Genomic DNA, 19,324 nt, shown 5'->3' on the forward strand with positions numbered 1-19,324 from the left:
TTTTTTTTTTTTTTTTTTTTTTTTGCTAGCAAAGAGTTTTGTTATTTACTCCTTGTGTGCATGATGCAAATAGCTCGGGCGTATTGAATGTTGAAAAACGCATAAGATATTGGTATATAAGATAGGTTGCAACCAATATTTGAACATGTAACCACAATAACAATTAAATTTTCAACTTGTTTTGACAACTGGACTAACGAGCAAAGATTATTATACCCCACCCCACCCCTGCCCACCCCTGTACGGTACAATAAGATCCTGTGTAGAGTTGATTGGCCTGTAACAATAGAGTGATCTATTGAACAGTGTTCAATGTCAACAGTATACAATTAATTAATTCAAGTTTATTGCCAAGAGCAGCCGGACAAACAACATCAAAGAAACTCAATCTTCCTAATTTAAATGGGTAGTATGCTGAAGAGGTTTATTTTGTAAACATTGCATAATTTTGTTCTGGCTAAAGAAAATACCAAGAAATTTACTTTCATAATAAAATTGCTGCAGCCTTGAACTGGTTAAGAAGTACATTAACAAACACAAGCAAAGTTTAAAGTGCAATTGTAGATACGTAGACGAACCTTAAAAGACAAATCCACTTTACTGATGTCAGAAGGTGGACGACCACCACTTGTACTGGCACGATCTAGTTGCTTGCCTCCTTCTGAAGTAAATGTATTGGTAGAAGAATTCGAGTGGTCAGTGTTGCTGTCTGAGGCTGGTACTTCACCAATAACAGTGCTCGTACTCACACCTGCATCATCCTTCTGAGTGTCTTCAGCACCTTCGGCAGTTGCGAGCCAGTTCCATACTTTTCCATCATCAGAAATGGATACCAAGTGTGTTGAAGAGACATAATGAGATTCATGAAACAAATCAAATGGAGTATCAATATCTGCATCTGCATCACCATCAGGATAATGAGAATGAGGTATATCAGAACAAAGCTTGCCAACATTTTGGAGGATGGAATCGGACTGGCAGATGACGACAGCAAGAACTGAAGGAGATGGCACAGATGTGCCAATCGAAGGCAGCAACTCTTCCATTGCAGACATTATGTGCACTTGTTCACCCCTGTAAGTAAAAATATAAGTTTCTCTCCTAGAAGTCCAAAAATAAGCGAAACATTTGTGTGTATTACTATTCTTGGAAGTAAAGAATTGTATGCACCAACAAATCCAATTATGCAAGCCTGTAAATCTGATTCCTACCTTCAGCGGGCACAAAGAAATGATAAATATTTATGATAGAAAAAACCATGGGCATGAGCACTTAAATTTTAGTAAAACTGGGTGCATTTTCCACTCAGACTTCTAAACAGTCCTCAACAAATTTATGAAAGTAAAGTTAAATAGATATGAACGTATGCACAGGTCTGAATTTACCAAAAAAATTATTCAATCCTTAAGAACATACAAGTTTTAAAAGTCCATTCAAGTACAATATGACCTCCCTATGGGTCCATAGTCGGTTCCCCACATCCATTCCCAGTCCCACCACAATATCACCTCCCATCTAAGTACATTTTTTCATACACATAACAAACAATTTCATTACGATCGCATTTATGCAGCTATTCCTATAAATGCCGAGAATTTAAGCATCTTCAATAGCTATCCAGGATAGCAGTTAGATATTGCAAAACTTGTTCATACATTGAGCAAATTCACAAGAAACAATTCGAGGGGGATAAGTTATCATGAAATTCTGGCAAATGGGTAGGCAATTGAACATCAACATAATAATGACATTTACACGAAACATGGGAACAAATATGAGCTACAGTGGTGAAATGCCAAACTCAAAACCAAAAACCATTGAAGTTATTCAACCATTTCATAATAAACCATGCAGATACCCAACAAGAGAACTTACTCTTTTCGCTGCCAGATACTGAACCTTCCATCCAGGTGAGGACAGTAGAGCAACTCACTGTTCGGATCCGGTAAAACATCAAGGAATTTACCACACCCACGAGGCAAGGAGGTACTAAAAAGCGTGGTCTCATACTGCAAGTCGTAAACCACCAACTCCCTGGGAAATGTTACGAACAGAATATGCCTCCACTGAGGCGAAAATGCAAATTTTGCATTGTAAAGAGGAAAAAGGCCCGAGGCCGGCGACGACGATCCGGCAGCAGCGTCTCTTTCTAGCTTCAGCAACTCGGTGCAGTCAGCTCCAATCCGTAGCTCCTTCATGATGACATCACTTTTCTTCGCGCCAAGGACCTGAACCGATAGAAGAAACCCCTTGAGACCAATTATGCAAAAATGGCGCGAATCGAAAGGATCGCTGCGGATGCAAGACAAATATTCAGGGGAGGCATCGTATTTCCAAACACATCGAGCGGTGGCAACACTGTAGAGGGAGAGACCCGAGGTTCCGTGAATTGCAGCAAGGAGGAAGGAGTCGGGTCCAGACCGCACCCAGCACATATCCTGAACACCGAATTTGTAGTCGCTAGTATCGAACCAGACGGTAGGGGACTTGAGGCGGAAATCAAGGAGAGCAATGCGACCTTGGCGATCGGCAGCGGCGAGATGAAGGTGCGAGGTGGAGGGCTCTGTAGATAGGAGTTCATGGCGGAGGGGGAGAGGGGTCCACCGCACAGAGGTGACAAAAGGGGAAAGAGAATTAGTAGTGGTCGACGGCGGAGGCATGGGAATGACGGTGATGAGCTGCATAGAACGAGAATCAACGATGGAGACGGAACTGCCGGAGGAGAAAGCAAGGAGACCGGAAGGGCTGATGTCGGCGGATCCGAAGTTGTTACGGCTTGGAGGGCCCGGAAGCATGCAGTCCCAAGAGTCATGGTGCTGTGATGGGGAGTGAATCGGATGAGGCGGTGGCACCGATGACCGGGGGCTCCTCATTCCGGTCAAAGTAGGATGGGAGAATAAAATGGGAGGTTGTTTTGGCCGGCGTTAAACTACCAACCGGGAGAGAAGGGAAGAGAAAGATGATGAAGGCGGAGCATTCGGTGGGGCGAATCCAGGAAATGGATCTCTGATGAATACAAAAGCAGTGCAGATCAGCGGAGCTGAGTTTTGAGCACCAACTCGCTCAGACTTGGACAATGGCGCCAATGCAACCCCGTCCCGGTCACCCTTCAGATCTTATTTTGCTATTCTAAATTACAGGAATGTCGTCTCTCTAAAATTCTTTTCACCAATTCCACATTACAACTAACCGATTTCTTTTCACCAATCCCACTTTGATGCCTCCAATCTTCATCTTCCTACGTTACCTAAATCCCTTTAACATTCTTTATCCAATATCAGATTAACATTTTTATTTTATTTTGTTTTCATCTTAAAATTACTTCGCTCTTTCTCGCCCTATAAACTTTCGTCTCTTCTAAATAAATAAATAAATAATCATATTATATCATTCTTTATTGAAATAAAATTCATTTGGAAATCTACTACAATCATGTTAATTTATTCCATATATTTATTAAATTATACCAACTTATTTAATTATATTATGTTCTAATAGTCTACGTCAATTACTAATAGATATTGTCCGCTTTGATCCGTTACATATTATATATTTGTTCAATTCTTATGGATCTATTTGCTCTAATATTACTTAAACCACTTCAAATTTAAAAAGAGAAATTATTAGCCTTCCCAATTAACTTGCAACAGTTCAAGCCCTATTGTTAGATCCCACGTCACGAAAATAATGAAACATTTATTATAAGGATGTAAAATCCTCTCCCTAGTAAATGTGTTTTAAAATTTTGAGATCTATGTAACGGACTAAAGCGGACAATATCTATTAACAGTGGCCTTAGACTGTTACAAATGGTACCAGGGCATGAAAAGAGGTGTCAGATCCAATTGAGGGTCCATTTATTTCACCATACCATCGACACCACTTATGGATTGTCAGATCTGGGCTTTAGTATGAGCGCAGATGGCGTTTATGCTCATTCTGCAAGCCCAATTAGCTCTACACGATTAGCCCAGCACAAAGACTGTCCAGTCGATGTCGCTCATGGGCCAACTTTATTGGGCTTTTACTTAAGTGGACCTCAAGCTCATGGACCATGTGATGGATGATGTGCCTATACATCAAATGTGAAACCTTAATATATTATCTTCATTCATAAACATACAACTAATAATATGGCTGGTTTTTTTTATTATATATTAAAAAAAATTATATAATAAGAATTAGGTAATAATATTTTTTTAAAACTTTGATTCAGTATTTCTAACACCAATATAATGTTAACGATTTCTTTTGATATATGTACGACAATTTCATCGACATCTACTAGATAGGAATACATCTTGATATCGTCCTCGTCTAGTCTCATGCAACGATACCAACACACATGATTTATCAATGACGGTAACGTAAAACGAATAACTTTTAAGGGCTTGTCGACAACAAAATCTTATAAAATATTGAAAAGTTCGATGCGAATGAAAATATAAATATTACGCGTATAGTTTCACATGGCGAAGACGGAAGGTACGATGATGAATATATGATGACGACGAAAGCAAAGTTTGATACTTTGGTGAATTGGCATAGGCATCTTTAGGTTTGGTTTGGTTGGGCGATTAAGGGAGATTTTGGATGATAAAAGTTCTAGTTTTTGTTTGTTTTCTCTTGCTTTTGTGTGTTGTGATAGTGCTTCAAGCTCGTCGTATTGGTGAAGTAATTCCATATGCTATCAAAAGCCCACTCTTTGAGATATCAAGGGGCTTTGCATTATGTGTGGTCAAAATCCTTACTCTCTTTTGGAATTCACTTTGGTTATTCATCCTATTTTGTTGTTAAACAGTCCAGTTATGAATGAACAATCAATACAAATTTGATTCCTCGATATAATTTCGGTGTAGATTATGGCACTTAAATATTGATCTAATACGTAAAAATAAAAATTCAAACATCTAACTGAATAGGAGTATACATGGATTGAGTTGAAGTAAGTTTCAGACTAACCTAAGATTTCTGGTTGGTTGGGTTGCACGCCCGAATGAATTAAATGGGGTTTACAATCTAACATTCTACTACTGTCGAGTTGGGTCAAGATGGAGAGAGCATTAGCGGTAGCGAAGGAACAAAGAGATTAGGGGAGGGCGAAGGACGAATCAGAAAAATCCAATCCAATTCAAATCGAACTCGATTGAACCTTTATGGTTTGAGTCGGTTAATCGTTACAGGAGGAATTTGAATAAGTTTAAGAAGAAGGTTGGGAGAGTTTAGTTTGATTAGGGGATATTTGGGTAGGGGAAAAGTGAAGAAGGGCAGGCAGTTGGTAGACGCTTTACAACCGTACAGATTGGGCATTGGATAGAGAGAGCTAGTCTGTTGTAGGGCCCAGAGACTTCATTAAATTTAAGAAAGTCAATTAATTTAAAATATGATGTGCCCTCTAAATTTTAGGGCAGAGGAGAGAGAAACTGGTAAAACAAAAATATGACAGAAGAGAGAGATGGAGTTAATTGATTTGATATCCAACAGTTATTCGTTTGATGCGAGAAAGAATGTCCTGCCCTGCCCTGCCCTGCCCTAATTTTATTTTTTTAAAACGTTACTAAAATTTGACGCAAATTACGAAAAAAGAAAGCTCTCACTAAGACTCATTTTCAATGTTTCGATCATGCTTGTCTCGTATATCTATGTCTACACGTTTATTTCAAACTCATTCTATTTTTGTTATATCAATACATAATAGTTATATCAATCATAATATACAGCGGTTCACCAAAATCATGTATAACTAAGACTAAAATGACTCAAAATGTATTATAGAGAGATGAGATTAGTTGTCAAAGTTGTAGTTATTGCTTAATTACTTCTATCCTATTATATTGCTTTTTTACCCACGAATTTCAAATGCTTTTTAAAACTTTCATAATTCTCGTTTTCTATACAATTTTACGGGAAACGAGACTAGAGGCTTGAGCATATGTTGCTCATGCAAAAAAAAAAAAAAAAAAAACTCAAATTCTAGTTGGTTTACTTATTCTGGGTGACGATCAAATAATTCCGAACTTCTTAAAACCTTAAAAATCTTCTATTCTGAAATTGCATTTATTGATCACTAAACATTAAATTTAGATTAGTTTTTAGTTGTTGATTGATTAAGAACTATGTAGTAAAGAAATATGTAGGGTTAGAATTAGAGTGAAAGGTAGGTGATGGGTGTTGAAAAGGTGGTGTACTTGAATGTGGGCTACGTGATGAGTAGCTAATGAGACGTGAATGAGTATTAATTATATATTTAAAAGGTATTTGGGGAACACGACAAACTACAATCTTAAAATTGAAGATAAGATAGAGAGGGGGGATTCGTACTCTGGATTTCTAGTGTTTCTATGGAGATTTTCCGGTTAAAATCTTTATCTTTTTGGTTTCAGAGGCAGCCGGGAGAGAAACAGGCAGGTTTTCTTGTGTGGATATCGAGAAACCCCACCACAAACTCAACCATGTAGAACCCTAACTTTATTAACTATGGCTAGTTCGACCGAAAAAAGGTATTTTTTTTAGGGTACCCACAGATCTTTGAAAATCGAGTGGAGCTTATAACTTAACTTACTGGATTAGATCATCACGTGACTACGAACCACAATGTCGGAGTTTGAATTTCTTCTCACTCACAACTGTCGAGAAGGAGAAGAACTTTTTCCTCTAGAGACTACCTTTATATTTAAATAGAATTTTAGTACCTTTAGTAGTTGAATTAGGATAATTTTTTTTTTAAATATAGCTCAATTGATTAAATTATATGTTGACCAACTGATGAACGTTATGTTCCGCTCGTCATCCATATATTAAACTCAAAAGAAAAAAAAAAATGAAGGGCCATTGATAATTTTTTTTTTATTATTTTCTTTTGTTCTCCGGTATCCACTTACATATAGCTCAATTCCTTGAATTATATACTTTCGACTATCAGAATAAATGTTTTGACTCATTATGAACGAGGCTGACAATGGTTATGATCACACGAGAATAGATATCACTCTAAATCAGACCAAATTTAGGGCGGCTTCTCGACGAATTTAGGGTGGAAGATAAACACAAAGAATTCTATGAACTTAGACTATGGGTCTAGAAATTTGCACACATATGCACGTGGATTTGATAGAGGGGAACCCCACATGAAGGAAGAAGCCTCGAAATTGCATTCCCACCTGACTGTATGATATGTTGTGTGGTGACTTCTTAGTGAATATATATATATACATTTAGTATATAGTATGATTAATGCCTTTCTCATAGTGCACACAATTAAATTATGTGTCACGTTTTTAATAATTATTTGATTTGTATGATATTTGTCACACCGAACGAGTAAATTGCCTCAAATATGCTGAAAGAGAAGATATAAACGCTTTTAGCGCCTGAGATGGTTCGGTGGCTAATTAATGTGCTAGAAATATTTACCCGAAATTAGGGCATGGAGCACATGAATGAACAGCACATAGGATGTATCCTCTTAACTAGAAACATAATCTCACATTAATGATTTATGCAAGCATGACTCGGTCGACAAATATTAATTAACTAAATGGATTCATGTGTCATCCGTGCATGGTAACGAAATTAAATCGACCTAATGAAAAATTAGGAGTAATTAACATGTACTTATTGTTATAAAGATCGAGATGTTAATGGTCCTACCCAAATTGGCAACAGGCTTTATGAATAAAGTCTCTCTCTCTCTCTTAATTTGTATTTCTTTTGTTTGTCTTTTTGAATGAAGTCCAAGCCAATCTCGATCGCATGCGGATGTATTTCATGTATTCGTTCTAATAAAGTTTTAATTTATTCAACATTTTTAGAAAATGGTAGAAGTCACTCTACATAAAATTACTCGTAAAACATGCTTAACCATAAAGTTTTTATGATCGAGCCACTAAAAAGAAATGTGCATCTTGTTGATATAAGTAGTAAATTTCAAGTTCTTTAAGCTTTTCTTAATCATCTTATCCATGAGATCACGAATGCGGTATCAATTCATTCATGTATCCCTCCTTCACTCAAGTCTCACAGAACAAATATTTTATTCCACTATGGTTACACCACCAAAAGTGGGACACTCATGAGAAGCCACAATGGTCAAATTGTAATCTTAATAAAGAATTTAGCAAACAGGATTTGGATATGAATTGATGTTACATTAAACAGTAGAACAGTTTGAAAAATATTAAATTCACAAGTGAGATTGGAGCCCCACGTACTCTCAAGTCATACCCTCCCCATGCCGCCACAGTAAAAGTTGTTAGTAGCCACGAGTATAACTTAACTGATCGACTTGTATATCAACTGATCGATTTGTATATCTTGAAGACATAATATGTACATCTTTATAAACCATCACATTTAAATCTTAAATAAAAATCTTAAAATTTCTCTCTCATTATATTCGAACCAATGCATTAATTTAATTTCTCTCTGTGTCTCTTTCTCTCACTATATGTATGTACATATATATATAAAAGCGAGGTCAGATTTGGTGATACACTAGGAGCCAATTAGCAGTACCCAGAAGGCAAGGGAATCTGCTGAGAATAAAAAGCTCTATTTATTGTTGTACATTTCTCAAGTTTCTCACTTGGGTTTGTGCAGAATTGCAAAGAAAGCTTCTCTTCTTTTCTAGTTGTTGAGAGTTGAAACCATGTCGAGCTGCATCGATATTGCACCTGAACAGCTCTGCTACATCCCTTGCAACTTTTGCAATATTGTTCTTGCGGTATAAACCTCTGTTCTTCCATTCATAAACAAACTTCATTTCCTGAGATGGGTTTTGCTTCTTTTTGCCTAATTTTTGTAGATCGTCGTGGAAATTGAGAAATGGGGTTTCAATTTCATGTTTGGGTTAGCTTAATGGGGGAAAAAAGATAACTTTTTTAGCCCCAAAACCCAAATCATGATTCTTGTTCAAAATTGAGGGTTAAATTTTGGATCTTTACATGAATTTAGTTGAAAATGAATGAATGTTGATGATGATGATGATGATAATGATGAGCAGGTGAGTGTTCCATGCAGTAGCTTGTTTGATATTGTGACAGTCCGTTGTGGGCACTGTACAAATCTATGGTCCGTGAATATGGCTGCTGCATTTCAGTCACTTTCCTGGCAAGATGTTCAGGTAACCCTAAAAAACCCTAAAAATCCAATCTTTCTTCTCTCGCTCTCTATTTAGGGCACAATTTTGCAACTTTTTTGAGAAAATCGAAGTGACCCAGAATCTGAAATTTTGAAATGAACAAAACCCATTATTGTAATTAAATCAACGAAATGAAAACCCTAGCTAGCTCTACAGGTATCCAGCCGCCATAAATCCTATGTTTTACTCTTTTATCCACTGAGTTTCACCATTTTCATGGTGGCCCTTTTCTTTTCTTTTCTTGAGAAGTGTTAAACTCTGAGCTGCTTTTTTTCTTTTAGCCTTGTTCGTTGGATTGTACTTTTGGGTTTAGGGTTCTTCAAGTTTTGTAAATTTTTATAGGGAAAAGAGCTTTGAGCTGCATAGCCTAGCTAGGTTTTTTTGTCATTTTCTACTGTAACAACAAAAAAAAAGGTGTTTTTTTTTATTATGTTTTTGGAGATCTGAAAGGTCCTTTTGAGCTGTTTTTGAGATTGAACTGCCAATCTGAGTATTATATGCTTTATTCAGTCATTTCAATGTTGGTATATTTCCTTTTGAGTTCTTTCATGAAACATCATTTCATAAGATCAAATGAAACTAAATGAGCTAAATTTACATATCATCACTGTTTGTTTTGTTTATAGGTTCCAAATTACAATCTTTACACTTCTAGTGGACCTGATTTTCAAGGGGATTTTGGATCTTCATCCAAATGTGATAACAATAAGATGCAAATTCGAGATTCCGCTACAATTGCAGCTGAGGAACGGGTTGTGAATCGACGTCAGTATTATTTCCTTTTCCTTTTAAACTCGCAAATCTTTAAGAAAATGAAAACTCTAGTATGATATTGTTCACTTTAAGCATAAACTCTCGTAGTTTATGCCAAAGGAGATGTATTTTTTACTTATAAGCTCATGACCATTCTCTAAATTAGCCAACGTGGGACTTACTCCCAACGATCCTGAACGGTTGCTATCTTTTTTCAGCTCCCGAGAAGCGGCAGAGAGTACCTTCTGCATACAATCAGTTCATAAAGTGAGTAACCAAAGCCTTCCCGAGTGCTTTTTCTATGTCATTTTTTTCAAAACTGTTCTAATTCAAATAGCTTTATGATGTTGTTTTAGAGAGGAAATCCGAAGGATCAAGGCCAAGAACCCTGAGATTAGTCACAGGGAAGCTTTCAGCACAGCAGCCAAAAACGTAAGTTAATTGAAAAAAATAAATTTGGGTTCATGATCTTGATGAATTTTGGTTCATAATCTTGATTTGTTGACTTGATTAGTGGGCACACTTTCCTCGTATTCACTTTGGTCTCATGTTTGAAACCAATAATCAAGTGAAGATTGATGATGTAAGTGCTTTAATCATCAAATTAAGCTCAATTTTAATGTTTTGTTGTTTCTAAACTTATGTTGAATGTTCTTGATTGGATTCAGGGTTCTGAGCGTTTGATGTCAATGGCTGCACTACTAAACAAATGAAGTGATCATCAAGTGGCTGCCTTTTTTCACCTCTAAGCTATGAACTTGTTTAATTGAAGTGACAATTATAATATCCATCTTTGGGTGCACTGTGTTGTCTAATATTGTTATCAACTGCCCAAATCAATCTATGTTCTTTCACAAACATTCCTCTTCCAAAACTTCTTCTCTAATATCAATCCAATCCATTCCGAATCGCATTTTGTTAAAGTTTTAGCACTCATACATTCAAAGTGATGAAGTGAACTATATGAACGAATTGTCACTTTAAAAATAAAATTCAAATCTGAAGATCCAAAAGTATTAGTTTTGAAAATCAAGTGATCGTATAGAAAATCAGTACAATTTTTGTGAATAAAAAATATATTTGATCGAAGATTTAAACCTAATTACGGTATCATAGCTAATTATATTTGGTCACATGACTTTGAGTACGTTTAGTAACGGGTTAACATGGATTTTAGTTAGTAAAAGTTGGACTGAAACATAGTTCAATTTTTTTCTAAACTTGGGAGGAAATGGGTAAATTTGAAGAACAAAGGAAGATGATAAGTTGAAGTATGAATGTCCTAGGGATCTTCCAGTGGTTGGTAATGAATGTATGGAGATAAATAGATAGATTACAAACTGGCAAAACAAAGGGAAAAAAAGAGTGAAAATGGAAGAGTTGTTTTTTTTTTGGTTGAGTTGGAAAAAGACATGAGAAAAAGAGCATAGAGTGGAGCAGAGGCAGCGGTGGTGAGTGGCGCTGCTGCAGCCGCTGGTGCTGCTGCTGCTGCTGCTGCTCTGATATTCAGAAAACCTTCTGACATTTAGAATCTGAAACGTCGCATTCATGTCTGCTCCGCATTCATTTCACTTCCAATGTCATTTCAATCCAACACAGCCCCCCTTCCTTCCGCACTTTCTTCCTGGACCCTTCTTCTTCTCTCTCTTGGCATTTTCATCAGTTTTCCTGTAATGGGTTCTTCTTTCTCTTACCCCATTCAAAATGGGGACCCCTCCAAATTTGAGTTTTATCTGATAACAGAGGATGGAGGGAATGACTTCCTCTTCCTCGTTACATGCAAATTTTAGAGCCAACATGTGATTCTCTCTCACTCTGCCTGGCAATGGCATCTCCAAGTTTTTCCATTTTCAGGGTTCCTTCATCTTGTGATATCCATCCTGCCACGTGGACTTGTTCTTGTCCTTTGTGGGGCTCTCTCATTGGTCACTGACCTCTTTCCTAGCCTGTCATCCAATCAAATTTCTACTTATATCTTTCATGGATAGGAATTAGGATGGATGTGGATGTAGATGTAGGTAGGCATCCATTCCCCTTTTCCCAGATTTTTTTTTCCTGGACGTCTTCGGGAATCTGCATCAAACACTTCACATGTGAAACCACTTGGGCCTAGTTCTCAACTTCGAACTACATAACCTTGAATCAGGAGTGTTGTTCTCACTCAAGGATGTGACAGTTGATAACTAATATACATGAAACTAGAGCATTACCATGATATTATCATCAGAAATGGAAATTTTATTCATTAAACTAGCAATGAATTTTCTATTTTCTATTTGTTTTTTAATAAAAAAAAAGGGTTTTTGAAACAATTTTCTTTCCTCGTTTGGATACTCTAGCCGTTCCCACAAGCACAAGATCAAAAACTATATTTGACAAGTCTAATCAGTTAGCAACAAACTGCATCTTTTCCGACTAAACTAAATGAGAGTCTTGTATGATCATCCGACCCAAAGCTGAACTTGATATTTGAGGCGTCGCTGGAGATTGTATTGCTGTTTGTTGAAGGGAATGAGAAAACAAGGGTAGGGATGGACTTCTTTGAGCCAAAACTGTATGAAGGAACTGCATTCTCAGGCTTCGATAACAGAGGCTGACTGCCCCCAATGCTGGTTGAGGGAAAGATGGACGGTGTTGGCGGTTCTGAGATCATTCCCGAGGACGCGCCCGAAACAGGGAACGTAAATGCCGAACCACTGTCAGGAGAAATTGTCCACCCTGACTCGGGCTTCTTGATGGTAATGGATGGAAAAGCTGGTTTAGTTCCAAGAGAGGAGAAAGGCTTCATTTGAGTTCCCACTTCTGATCCAAGAGCTGGAACGATCTTCTTCGGAGGAATATCCTGCCCATGAATTCAACAAGCAATTAAGAATTCTTCAAGCTTATGCCAGTAATTTCGAAGTAAATAAATGAAAGCATCTGTATGTCCATCATCACAGAATTGAACCTATTACAAAGTTAAGATGATACCTTAGGCGACGAGCTATTAATTTTTAGGCCTGCGTCATCCTTGTATTTCGAATCAGCATTGCTAAGCCTAAACCTTAGATCGGAAGAATTTTGGTTTACAGCATCAGAATTTCTGCCAGCACTCGACTCTAGATGAATCGTGGACACGGTTTTCCCCTTATTGCTCAATGTGGGGTGGCAGTTCTGATCTACTTGGTTCACGTTTTGCCGAGAGTCTAACTCTACAGCCAAACTAATAGTTTCATTTGGCTTGATCGTTTGTACACTGGAAGATGGGGTTCTCTTCCATTCTATTGCTCTCTTTAACTCTTCATTCTTTTCTTTAGGAGTAGGTGGGTTTCTACTGATATGCTCTAGGATTGTCCTAGCAACCTGACTGGACTGTGGACGGAGACTTGACTCAGAGCTGTTGTTTCCCACTGAGGGTGATAGAGGAATGGTACTTGCTCCCCCAAGTTCCAGATTCTTCTTCATATCAGGTAGAATCCCTTCCGAAATATTGGAATTTTCTACCTTTGTCTCTGCTTGGCGGGTTGGATAATGGTAAGCAGATCGTCTAGAATTAGTAACTGCAGATGCCTTACGCCCAAGCCTACGAAATGGACCAATGGAACCAGTTGCCTCATCGAATGGATCATTGCTTGATGTCATCTATATAGACCAACAGAAAAAAAAAAGTAATGACAGAAGTAAGAAAAGGTGAATTGAATATTTTGGTCAAGTAAAAGGTTTTAAGGGTTAAGATTAAGATATCAATGATATACTCAACACGGGCACCAGACAAAGCATTGAAACGTCAAGTTGTGTTAAAAGTTTTTCCTCTAAATGCCCCATCAAATTTCAAAATTAAAACAGCATGAATATAAAAAGTTCAAATGCAAATATTGCCCACCAGCAAAAAGTATAGCTCTACCCTGTCACGCATACATACACAAAATTTAAACTCCAGTTCTCTCTAGTATTTCAGCTTTTATTCCTCTGGCTACAAGGATCATCTTTAATACTAACTCAAATGTTTGCATATTATCGATACGAACAAAAATTTCCAGCACTGAAGGCCAAGAAAATGCTACAAAGGAATTTTTCAACAGGAGTTCCTTGGGTCACATTATTGGCATTTAGTCATCGAGTGCTCAATGAAACAAGAATTACCTGAGAATAAGCTGGAGTTCGTGACTGCTGCCAGAGAGGAGATGGTGTATTCACAAACTTTTGGGTATCTCCTTGCAACTGAGTTAGCTGTAAACATGCAAAAGCATGGTTAACATATGCAGTCTGCTTACTGTACATACACTTGTCACGACAAAAAAAAAAAAAAAAATGGAATCAAAGGCCATGTCTACAAACCTTGGACTTAGACTTCGAAAAGATACTCCTAGAATATGGAGTCCGTGGGAAATTATGAGTTCCAAATCTACCTCTTTGACTTCTTGGAGTTAAATAACTACGCTGACTTTCTGACATGGCACCAGGCCAACAAGTTGATGGATTGGGGGACATGAATGGAATAAAGGGCTTTGACATTTGATGGTCACCATTAAGCAAAGTCCTTTCATCATCAGGAATCTTGTCAGAAAGCAAGCCTGGTTCAGATTTCCTGTTGCTCATGTATGCTCTAGCAATATCCACAGGTGATGCTCCAACTGCATTTAGTGTCTGCCAATACATCCAAGGTTAAATTATTAGAGACAGAAAAACGTTAATAACACTCTTAACAGTGAACAAATATTGAAGATTTTGGCAAAAATAATTTTAGGTTCTTGTACAAATCCCCATTCCAGAACTTTAATTTCTTACTTGCCGATGAACTTTCAGACATCAACCAAATTTACCATATTTCTAACAGAGAGGACGTTTTTTATTATCTCGTAGTCGGGTCATTTGTAATCACAGCTTGGTCTCATGCCTTTTGGTGGGTTTTTCTTTGGTATCATCAACACTAGTATGATTTGATTTTCAGAATATCATCAATGCAATTTTTTATTAATTAATAAGAACAGTACTAAACCAACCAGAATAAAAATATAAATACGAACAACCTAGTTATCGCATAGTTATGGATAAGGCATTCCTCAGTTTCCTCTGGTTTTTGTCCATTTCAAAACTAAATAAGACTTCTTGGTGTTTCATACATCATACTATTAATGAATACAAAAGAGTACCTAGGGTGATTTGTTGATATTCAGATGAAAAAAAAAATTACTAAATATAGCATGGGCTAATAAAACCTATCAGAGAAACAAGACAGCCATGAGATATTTATACTTATTTTCTACAGGAACTGCTCAAGGATTCACCCTACTAACCGATGAATGTGGATGAGGAGTTAAGTTTCCCCATGTAGCTCTCTCCAAATCTTCTTTCTTTTCTTCGCGAGGCATTTTTATAACTCTATTTGCAGCAGGTGGCTGCTCAGATTGTTTTTCAATGCTCTGTGGTGAAATTTTATTGTCTTCCACTTTCTTTGAAGGTTCAAGAGCCCTTGATTGTATTATCGCTAACAAACGACTCACTTCATCCCTGCATAGCAAAATCAGCCAATTAAAGAAATCAAGTACTCAAACTGGCTATGTGGCAGTAGACAATATATAGGAGGATCAAAAGAGACATAGACGCACCAAGCCACTACCACTTTATGGTAGAACAATAATGCTGTTAAATATGATTAGAAATGAAATTATCGAGACCATTATATATGGACATTTGACCTCAGAAGCAATAGACCTATTTATTCTAGCAGGGAAAAGTACTTCCATCAGGGATAAAATAATTTCCTTCACAATAATGTTTCAATTCATTCAACGAGGAAACACTTCGACTAAAGCCTGCAATGCAAAAAAAAGTTGAAGATGAACGTAAGATGTACTTTAGGGAACATGTCTGTGTCTTACATGTTGAGCACACTCAGATACTACTCAAGTATGTGTTGATGCTGGGCACTTTCTTATACCTTTTTTAAAGGTAATTGACTAATAAAAAGATGGGGAAAAATTAAAAAAGAAAAACATCAGATCTATCAGCATATAATCGTATAAACATAATTGTACCATAAGGAACTGCACAGTCAAATACACACAATTGGCTTCTTCAACTTCTTTAAGATATTGCATATTACAACATTTTCAAATAAACTTAAACACCAATTTTGTGAATTAAGATAAATTCTTTATCTGAAAATAGATGTTTTACTAAAAAAGTCTTTGTCGTGTCTGTCAAAGTTTTTTAGAAAATGAGTTATCATATCTATATCAGTATCATGTTGGATTGTGCCCATGTCCATGCTTCATAGACACAATAAATGACACTCACTTTTGTCCTATAGAGCAGACAAAATGGTCACACTCTAATTTACCTTGAAAATGTTTTTCCTTGGATCCATTTTTCAATATCAAAATTCCCATTTCCAGCTAATGCATCAGTTTCTCTGTCCTTTTGGCGGCCATTAACATCAGAATTGTTATTTGATCTACAAGCCTCTCCACTAGGACCTGGTAATCCATCTAAGGTAGATGCACCTTGCTGCAAGACATGAAGCAAAATGCATGTTAGTGAATCACATTACTGCATGCATATCATTTTTCAAAATGAAAAGTAAAATTGACTAAAATGAAAGCAAGAACAGGACATAGGTAATCATCCCATGAGAACTTGTGATTAGTAACTCCAACCCATCAGGATCAGGGTAAGAATATTGCAATACAGGAAAGGGAAACGAGAGAAAAACAACTATATCAAGTAAATAAAATAAAATTAATAAGGTCCCATTTGATAACCATTTTGTTTTGTTTTTTGTTTTTAGAAACTGTGATTGTTTTCTCAGTATTTCTTATAATTGTTTCCATCTTTCTTAAGAAAGTATTTGAATTCTTAGTCAAATTAATATATGTGTAGTTTTAAAAACTACTATTTTAGTTTCCAAAACTTAAAGAAACTAATAGGTGGAAGTGTGTTTAAAAGCTTAATTTTCAAAAACCAAAAACCAAGTGATTATCAAACAGGACTCAAATTGAATAGCATAGTTCAGACACACATGAGCGCCCTTGCAAGGTAAAAACAGTCATAACCTTCTAGATTACACACTAATCAAAGTATGACCACCAGTAAAAAGTGACTGTTAAGAGTAGGTAACCCTTCCCCTATGACTTTATTTCCATTGCTTTCAATTTCATTGAACGACACAACCCCAATACGGATTTATGAATACCGATTGTTCATTTGTCTGTAATCAAAGCAATACCCGGATACTCATTCGTGAGATGGCATATAAAGGAATGTGCTCATAAGCCATGGAACCGCACAAATGTAACAAAAAAGACAAAAAAAAGACATTTACATTGCGGAGTTCTTCTTCTCCAGGGGCGTTATCCTCCAATTCTGCCTCGACGTGATCTGCTAAAAAAGAATACATCATCAGCACCTAGTCTAACAACATGATGTACAAACAAAACCAATAATAACATTCTATGGAGTCTGATGTGAACAATGTCCATTAGATATATGCATCCAGCACTGCAAAGCATAGCTACAAATACAATATTTTATTTCACCTACGTGAATTAGAAATGTCACATTGCAAATGCAACAAGATGTTTACTGGGGGGGAAGAGATTTAGAAACCTCACTAGTCACTATCATCAGAAAAACCATCAATTTCCCCCAAATGCCTAAAATAGAGAGTAGAAAAATAATATTGATTTCAAATGCGATTTCCAAAACCCTAGATAGGTTGCAGTAAATAGGAAACTTAAGAGAGAAGATCGGGGGAGGACGCAAATGACCTTGATCTTCATCTCCTGGACACGGAAGGGCATTGGAGGGCAGTGATTTAGAGAACAAATAGGGAAGCAGTCGTGTGGCGCCGCCGGTGATGAGCCGGTAAGCCGGATCAACAAGCTTCGAAAGCCACCGCCTTTGCGGTTGGTTTTGCTCCGGCCGAGCGTAAGGGGTAGGCGGCGGCTTTCTTGAGGTTGGCTTCCGAACTTTTCCTCCAACTCCTCCTCCACCGTACGGTGTCGACGACGCCCTTACCTCCACCCTCTCCATGTTAAATCTGACACAGGGGCTCTGCCTTGAGTGGTAGCTGCTCGCAGTATAACACCGTCGCGTCGACTGTTTTTCGCTTCTTTTTCTCTTCGAAAATATGCCGACTCGACTTTGTGGCGACGACCGAGCCCATAGCCGCAATGTTGAACCTTCCTTTTTATTTCTTCTTGGAACGACATGTCGTAAATATGCTAGCAAATAATTGTATGTCGTTCACCCTACCCACCACTCCAAATCTCACTTATATAAATTCATATAAATTTGTTATTTTTTTTTACCAATATTTCAAAAATTAACTCACATTTTTTAAAACTAAAAAAAAAAAAATTATTCTTAGAATTGGACTAAAAATTTGAATCTTATCCTAAAATTTTATAATAGAAAAATGGACAGAAAACTAAGCCTAACATTCACAAAATCTAATAGATATGAAACGAAATGAAACAAACTAATTTATAAGAATGAGTAAATGGTCTAAATAAAATCGAGCCAACTAATTTATAAGGAATTAAAAGGCATCAATACTCAATTCTCTTCTCTGTAATTGAAGTAGTGATGTGAAATTGTACTCTCATAGACCGATCTTACGTTAAAAAGATCATGTCAAGATCTCATTCGTGTGGAAGAACATCACTATTGAAAGACACGAACATCACTATTGAAAGTGATTTTGATATATAATGTGACATTTTCACACTTGGTTATTACTTATTTTTATCTAAAATCAACTAGCACTACTTTAATTAGATTTCCTCTCTTTTTCCTAGATTTGGAAAAGCTTAGCATGGTTGCTAAATAAGACAAGAAAATAGGAGCTCCCACAAATTACACCAAGATTCTCACAATCATTCGTTGGGAGATGAAAAAAAACGAAATGCATGCATCGAAAGACGAGATAAAATATCATTTTGTAACAGCTTAAACCCACCGTTAGTAGATATTGTCTGTTTTAGCTCGTTACGTATTGTCGTCTACTATGGTGAGGGTCTAGCCCTATTCCAACAATTACAAATGGGACCTGGCCTTCAAGGATGTGAATTATGAGATCTCATATTGATATGAGAGGAGAATAAAACATTCCTTATAAGAATATGAAAACTTCTCCCTAACAGACGTGTTCTAAAACTATGTGATTGACGACGATACTTAACGGACCGTAACAAGAACATTAATATAGAGAGAGAGAGAGAGGGAGGGAATATTAATAAGAGTACAAAATATGCGCAATTTTGAGGAACAAGGAATCGCATTTGCTGTCAAAAATATTGGGTTTGCACATCTATGGAAAAAGACTACAAAAACAAAAGGGTTATTATAATAGCTTCTAAAGGAGTGGTTTTGGAGTGGCGTGAATCGCTTTTCAGGCTTTCAAACCATGGGTACCCTTTTTTTTTTTTTTTTTTTTTTTTTTTTTTTTTT

General features: G+C 36.8%; 3 protein-coding genes across 4 annotated transcripts in view; 1 reads left to right on the forward strand and 2 right to left on the reverse strand.

Moving 5' to 3' along the window:
* The window catches only part of LOC111437747 (WD repeat-containing protein 11-like), an 18,666-nt gene extending 15,793 nt beyond the window's left edge, over nucleotides 1–2,873 (reverse strand). Inside the window, exons 1-2 of the mRNA XM_023075807.1 lie at nucleotides 1,876–2,873; nucleotides 579–1,074 (exon numbers count right to left, since the gene is read on the reverse strand). Coding sequence (XP_022931575.1) covers nucleotides 579–1,074; nucleotides 1,876–2,873 — 1,494 coding nt within the window. The remainder of the gene's footprint in view (nucleotides 1–578; nucleotides 1,075–1,875) is intronic.
* Nucleotides 2,874–8,471: 5,598 nt separating this feature from the next.
* Nucleotides 8,472–10,752, forward strand: LOC111440865 (axial regulator YABBY 5-like). The gene is made up of 7 exons (XM_023077690.1): nucleotides 8,472–8,722; nucleotides 9,002–9,121; nucleotides 9,766–9,904; nucleotides 10,111–10,159; nucleotides 10,249–10,324; nucleotides 10,407–10,475; nucleotides 10,561–10,752. The coding sequence occupies exons 1-7, from the start codon at nucleotides 8,648–8,650 to the stop codon at nucleotides 10,603–10,605; spliced, it is 573 nt and encodes a 190-aa protein (XP_022933458.1). The 5' UTR covers nucleotides 8,472–8,647; the 3' UTR covers nucleotides 10,606–10,752.
* A 1,397-nt stretch (nucleotides 10,753–12,149) lies between these two features.
* Nucleotides 12,150–19,324, reverse strand: part of LOC111436205 (nuclear pore complex protein NUP1-like) — a 13,450-nt gene continuing 6,275 nt past the window's right edge. Inside the window, exons 2-9 of one of the 2 annotated variants that reach the window (XM_023073948.1) lie at nucleotides 17,641–17,930; nucleotides 17,196–17,251; nucleotides 16,215–16,381; nucleotides 15,169–15,382; nucleotides 14,210–14,518; nucleotides 14,015–14,101; nucleotides 12,863–13,513; nucleotides 12,150–12,734 (exon numbers count right to left, since the gene is read on the reverse strand). In XM_023073948.1, coding sequence (XP_022929716.1) covers nucleotides 12,282–12,734; nucleotides 12,863–13,513; nucleotides 14,015–14,101; nucleotides 14,210–14,518; nucleotides 15,169–15,382; nucleotides 16,215–16,381; nucleotides 17,196–17,251; nucleotides 17,641–17,905 — 2,202 coding nt within the window. In that variant the 5' untranslated portion in view covers nucleotides 17,906–17,930 and the 3' untranslated portion in view covers nucleotides 12,150–12,281. Of the gene's footprint in view, nucleotides 12,735–12,862; nucleotides 13,514–14,014; nucleotides 14,102–14,209; nucleotides 14,519–15,168; nucleotides 15,383–16,214; nucleotides 16,382–17,195; nucleotides 17,252–17,640; nucleotides 18,042–19,324 lie in introns of those variants that run through there. The other variant, XM_023073939.1, reaches the window with a different exon arrangement.

Source organism: Cucurbita moschata, unplaced genomic scaffold (genome assembly GCF_002738365.1).
Source record: "Cucurbita moschata cultivar Rifu unplaced genomic scaffold, Cmos_1.0 Cmo_Scf00003, whole genome shotgun sequence".
Classification (NCBI taxonomy): Eukaryota; Viridiplantae; Streptophyta; class Magnoliopsida; order Cucurbitales; family Cucurbitaceae; genus Cucurbita; species Cucurbita moschata.